At 42.2% G+C, this 6,000-nt stretch overlaps 1 protein-coding gene across 1 annotated transcript in view; it reads left to right on the forward strand.

Moving 5' to 3' along the window:
* The window catches only part of Fam114a1 (family with sequence similarity 114 member A1), a 70,093-nt gene that overhangs the window by 19,834 nt on the left and 44,259 nt on the right, over positions 1–6,000 (forward strand). Inside the window, exon 3 of the mRNA XM_005359256.3 lies at positions 5,419–5,506. Coding sequence (XP_005359313.1) covers positions 5,419–5,506 — 88 coding nt within the window. The remainder of the gene's footprint in view (positions 1–5,418; positions 5,507–6,000) is intronic.

Genomic DNA, 6,000 nt, shown 5'->3' on the forward strand with positions numbered 1-6,000 from the left:
TGAAGCTTCAGATCCTATGGGAGGTCAAATGATAATGACTAACATGAATTCATAGCTTGACACCAAGGAAGTCATTGTGACTTCGATGCAAGTGGCTCCATGAAGTGGTGCCAGGAGGAATCTTGCTGTGTTAGCTGGAGAAGTGGTAACAGCAGCGGGCACGGAGGTAGCCACCTTTCCGAAGAGGTGAAGAAGAAAGACGTGGAGCATACACCAGAGAAGTCTGAAAGAAGCCCCTTGTTTCTGCAGTAGTGCCATGGTGGAGACACTGGACATGATTAGATGTGAGGAGTCATTGATGGAGATAAACAAAGACAGGGGATGGAGAACCATCCGACTCCAACCCTGCAGGAGTCAGGTGGAAAAGACAGTGTAACTAAGAGGATGACACTATTTCCATGACAACAGAAAGGACAAAATCATCAATTGGCTTTGGGATCCTTAGATTTAGGTCCTTCGATGGGTTTTGGTGTAAGCTGGTGTGCATGTTGTACATAAAAAGATCTGCTTAGTTGCTTAATTAATTTAAACAATTAGTGTTTAGTTTATTAAGACTGCAATTTTAGGTTTTGGGTTTTTTTTTTTTTTTTTTTTTTTCTTTTTTTGGTGTTGTTGACAGGGTTTCTCTGTGGCTCTGGAACTAGCTCTGTAGACCAGGCTGGTCTCGAACTCACAGAGATCCGCCTGCCTCTGCCTCCCAAGTGCTGGGATTAAAGGCGTGCACCACCACCGCCCAAGACTGCAATTTTAAACATTCAATTCTCCCTTGGGATTACGTTCATCTCACAAATCATGATTCTGTATGCAAGCTAAGCAAAACAGAGCAGCCACTTTCCAGGGAGATTTGATTAATGTTTGGTCCTTTTTTCCCAACTTGAATACATTCAAATGTTTTAAATAACAAAAATGTGATACATTCTATTTCCTTTTAAGTACATCATTTATCTCTAGGTTACAAAACCTTGCTGAGTGCTTAATAATTGTTATAAAGCTATTAAATTTATAGAGTAGATTTAAAGACCTAAACGTTAATATAGTATTCCTAAATGCGGCACAATTTTGGCTTAAAGTCTCTAAGGTGATAATTTAGCTATTCATTGTAAATTGGTTTTCAAACCTTGTCACCCTGTTAAGTTCCATAAATATTAGTAGGACAGAAAAGGTCAAATGTGGACCAAAAAAACATTAATAGCATGGCTTTGGGGCTTTAGCCTTTCTACATTTAATTTTTAAATCTTCCTAGAGTTGAGTTGTGTATATTCATCAGGGAAGAAAATTACTTGGAAATAACTGAGGCCGTTGCAAGCCAGACCTTCTGACAGGGCTGTAGGTGCCCAGGACAGCTTGCAACCTCCCTACTAAGGTTAGAGTATCTGTGCTGTGAGTTACAGAACCTGAGGAAGGCTTGGTCTCCTGGATCCAATGGCCAGCACCCCTGGTACAAAGATACACACAGTACCAGATTCCTCATCTGTCTTGGGGATGGGACATCCAGGTTGGTCTTTTACCCTTAACATAGGAATATATATTTTCCACCTAACTGTGGATGGTCTTTGTATTCAGTGATGGTTTTTACTTTCTATCTGTTTATAGTTTTGAACATGTTCACCTAAATAAACAAGCAGTTCATTGTTTTCCTAAACAATCTAACCCAGGGTTTCATGTGTAAGCTAGGCGAACTTTGTGACTGAGCCACACTCGCAGCCTCAGTAAATGATGTTGTCGTTTTGCTGGTGGTATTGATGGTGTAAGGAACGAAAATTGAGGCCTTGCTCCTGTCAGTCAAGTACTCTACCACCAAGCTACAGCTCCATCCTAAAAAGTACTTTTTATTTGATGTTAGGCGGGACGCTAGGTATTTAAATGTCTTTTCTAACTGAGGAACTTTGAGCTCCATAGAATCCTGCATTGTTAGATATGCTTAGTACCACACAATGCTTGTTATTGTTCAAAGGACCAAGTAGGTTTTTTTATATATAAATTTTATTTACTTCTTTTATGTATATGGGTGTTTTGTCTACACATATGTCTGTGTATCTCATGCATGGCCTGCAGATTTCAGAAGAAGGTGTTGAATCCCCTGAGACTAAGTTATGGATGGTTGTGAACCACCATATGAGTGCTGGAAATTAAACCCAGGTCTTCTGAAAGACCAATCAGTACCCTTAACCACTGAGCCATCTCTCCAGCCCTTCTTGTGTTTTTTTCGAGATAGGGTTTTTCTGTACAGCCCTGGCTGTCCTAGAACTCTCTTTGTAAACCAGGTTGGCCTAAAACTCACAGCAACCTGCCTGCCTCTGCCTCTGAGTGCTGGGATTAAAGGCATGCACTCTTGACAGCTGAGCCATCAGCTGATTCTCGCTGCAGACCTTCCAATGAGGTTTTAGATGTCCTTGTTAAATCTAAGCCTGATTTGCTCCTACTATCCAAACTCATTCTTCTGACTCTGTGAGAAGGAGAAAAATGTGTAGCGTTCTCATAGGATGATGTCTGAGTTGGGCCGTGATGGTCTCTGTTGTAGCAGGTGGGAGATACATAGGCAATGGATGAGAAGGAAAGCTTTACAACAACATTTAGTAATGTGGAGTGCGAGCTCACCCACTCTGCTTATTTTACTTTTATTTGGCTGTGTATGTATGTGTTTGCACATGTTACCATAGCACACATGTAGAGGTCAGAGAACTTTGTGGAGAAGGTTCTTTCCTTCTGCCCTTACCAGAAGGGACATCTTGAACTCAGGACATCAACCATGTGTGGCAAGTGCTTTTACCCACTGAGCCATCTCAGCGGTCCTACGTTATACAATTTTATAGGCTTCTAAGTGTGTGGCATAATGACCAGTTAGTGAAGACAAAATTCATGATGAGATATATAATTCACAGTTAATCTTTAGTTTGTAATTTTTTCTGTTGATTACAAATATTCCTTACAACTTGTCTAGACACCCCAGCTCAATGTCAAGAACTTTAATAAAGCAAGTGAAGTGTTGCTTATTACACGGCAAAACATTCTAGAATCATTTGACATTTCTTTTCCATTTGCTAGTCAATTACCAACTGTCAGGGCATATTAAATATTGTATAGATTTCAGTCAGAAGCTGTCACTCCTGCGTGTATTGTCCTTCCTAGTCATGGGCAGTGATTGGCCATATGAATGGATGATGTTAGTCATCAGCTTACGTCTGTGTTTCTGATGGCACGAAATTGCCACTGGATTCAGTTGCCAGGTGAGGTGATCGATGCAGACACCACAAACGAGTTGCAGACCGTCATGAGTCATGAGTGTTCCACTCACCTTGACAAGCCTCTCTGTTTCCAGACAGAGGGAAAAACTGACAGCCAGCTTGCCAACCTCTCTACATTGTAGCCTTAAGGCTGATGTTCCGTGTTGTTACTATCTAACACCCACAGACTGTTTATATGACAGGGCTTCCACTCACAACTTTATATGAAATGATTCTTTTAATCTTCACAAAACCTGTGGAGTTATTGGTTCTGAGAGTTCATATACATCTTCTGTGTACAATTTCATAAACGTCTATGGTAGCACAGAGTGTATCCCCTGCCCCATTCTGAAAGCTCTCTTCTGTCACGTCTTGCATTTTGTAATGAATGAATGAGGGTTTAGAGGAACCTTAGTAACTCATTGTCCAGAACGGCAGAACCTAGACTCAAGCTTAAGCAATTCAAGTCTATGGCCTTTTCTATTTCTCATGTCTCTGCTGGATGGATGCTGTCAGTTAGGAATGCGTCAAGATATAAATAAATAAAATTCAACATGTAGTGGTCTACAGAGCAGCAATGTATTTTTCTCCCATAAAAGGAAAGATGGAGACAAGCAGTTCCTGGTGTTGGCATAGTGACCATCAGCATCAGGACCAGGGTTGCCGCTTCCCTGAGCTTTCCTTGAAGCAGCAAAAGTGACTGCTTCACGGTTAAGCATCATATCGACATTCAGGGCCCAAGGAAGAGAAAGAGTTGGCAATGGCCATAACTGAAAATTTATCACAAAAGCCAACATTTCCTTATTTATACACATTTTGGTGAAAAACTGGGCATGATACAGCCTTTATCTGCAAGAGTAAGAGTCAACAGGGAAAAGGGAACTGGGATGACAGCCAGCCTCAGAGCTACAGAATCTATGGATTATATAGGCCTCCTCCCCTTCGTTCCTATTAAAAAGCTCGAATACTTCGTCGATGTGTTTGTTCTTCCTTTGCTTTCTATGATGCTTGTGAACAATAAGAGGAAGCTGTGCTTCCGCTAAATGCGTTGGACTCACTTGACGCGATTAACAGAATCTCCTGCAGACCTGAGAGAGAAAATGGATGAATGTCGGCCATTTATCCAACAAATACCAAAGCACTCTGCTTGACTCTGGGGGTGGATTAGTGACCAGAACAAGAAAGAAAGGAAGGGAGACAAAAAGAGAGATCAAGAGGAAATGGAGGGAGGGAAGCCAAACTGAGGGAATCTTCCAGAACACAAATCTGGGAATGAGGCCGGTCCCAAAACTAGAAATCACAGAGCTGAGATGCTTCAGAGAATCTGTGCTGTGGCCTGGGTGCAGCTCCATCCTGCACAGCTTGCCTTCCCTTCACTGGCTCAGCGAATAGACTAGGGTGGCCCACACTGCCTGAGATTTCACATTCTGTTGAAACAAACAACTAACACTAAACCACAGTCTCCAGTCTATAGTTCGGAAACCAGGGAGACAGCATTGGACTGCATCGGCCAGGAAGAGTTTCACCCTTGCAGGCGAGGGCTGAGTGACAGGGGTCATTTGAGTGAAGCTGACAGCTTGAATTCAAATATCCCATAAAGCTTTGTGTGGTCACCACCCCCCTCCAGGCTAGTTGATGCCCCCGTTGGACACTTAGTGGCGCTGGACACCACCACTTACCAACCACACTACCATTCCCATCCCCACTCCACAAGTCTGGAAGTTAACTGTCTTGAAAGACACACTTATTTAGCTCTGTAAGAATGGGCTAAATCAGGATCATTTTAAATATTTTCCATCACTTTTAGATTCTAATGTGTTACATTTCCCTGACCCCCTCCACTCCCCTAACCCCACCCCTCAGCCCTACCAGCCCTTGTCCCTGTCTTGCATGGGATAGGAGGAGTACAGCTCCCTTCTCACATTGGGCCAAGTCCGCAGGAGCCAACACTTCCTTTACTAGGTTTGGTTCCAAAGTACATACTGCAGTGGGGTCAAGATACTCGTTTATGACCCATATAAACTATATGCCCAGGAGATATGGTTAACTTGGTGGGGTTTTTTTTTGTTTTTGTTTTTGTTTTGTTTTGTTTTGTTGTTGTTGTTCTGAAATCTTCTCTGCATCTCTGAATGAATGTTTTTCCATTCAGGGACAAAGTGAATATCTGACCTGCTGCTAATGTTTATTTCTGCAGGCTGTGGACTCTCCACCACGGGCAGGAGGATGGGCAGGCTGGGGATCCTGGGGGAAATCTCTGCTTTCATCTGCATCAGCCACAGTAGGTAAGTGTTGGGTGTTGCACCAGAACAGAGTTCAGAAGCTTGATGGGACAAGAGATGGTGACATAGCATATATTGGTGGAGTTTAACATTTGCCATGAGAAATCCATTTTCAGTGTTCAAGTCAGTATTGTTTGGGGTGGAATTTGGAAACCACGTAATGTGGTTTTAAACCACTCTTTTTATTTTTATCCCTAAAAGTATAGATTTAAGATATAGATAAATGCATATGTACACACATATTTATGCATATTGAGTCTTATTGTATGTTCTAGGCTGACCTTGAACTTGTGATTCTCCTGTGTCGGCCTCCTGAGGGCTGGAATTGCATGTATGCACCACCACACCCAGCTTACTTATAGCTATGTGTTTATCATCCAACTCTACTAGTTTTTGCTTGTTTTATGTCACTTTGGTGTTCTGTTTGTTTGAGAGAGGGCCTTGCCATCCCTTGAATGCATTTAGCTGAACAACTCTCTTCTTCTCTTTGCATAGTT

Source organism: Microtus ochrogaster, linkage group LG1 (genome assembly GCF_000317375.1).
Source record: "Microtus ochrogaster isolate Prairie Vole_2 linkage group LG1, MicOch1.0, whole genome shotgun sequence".
In the NCBI taxonomy this organism is placed as follows: Eukaryota; Metazoa; Chordata; class Mammalia; order Rodentia; family Cricetidae; genus Microtus; species Microtus ochrogaster.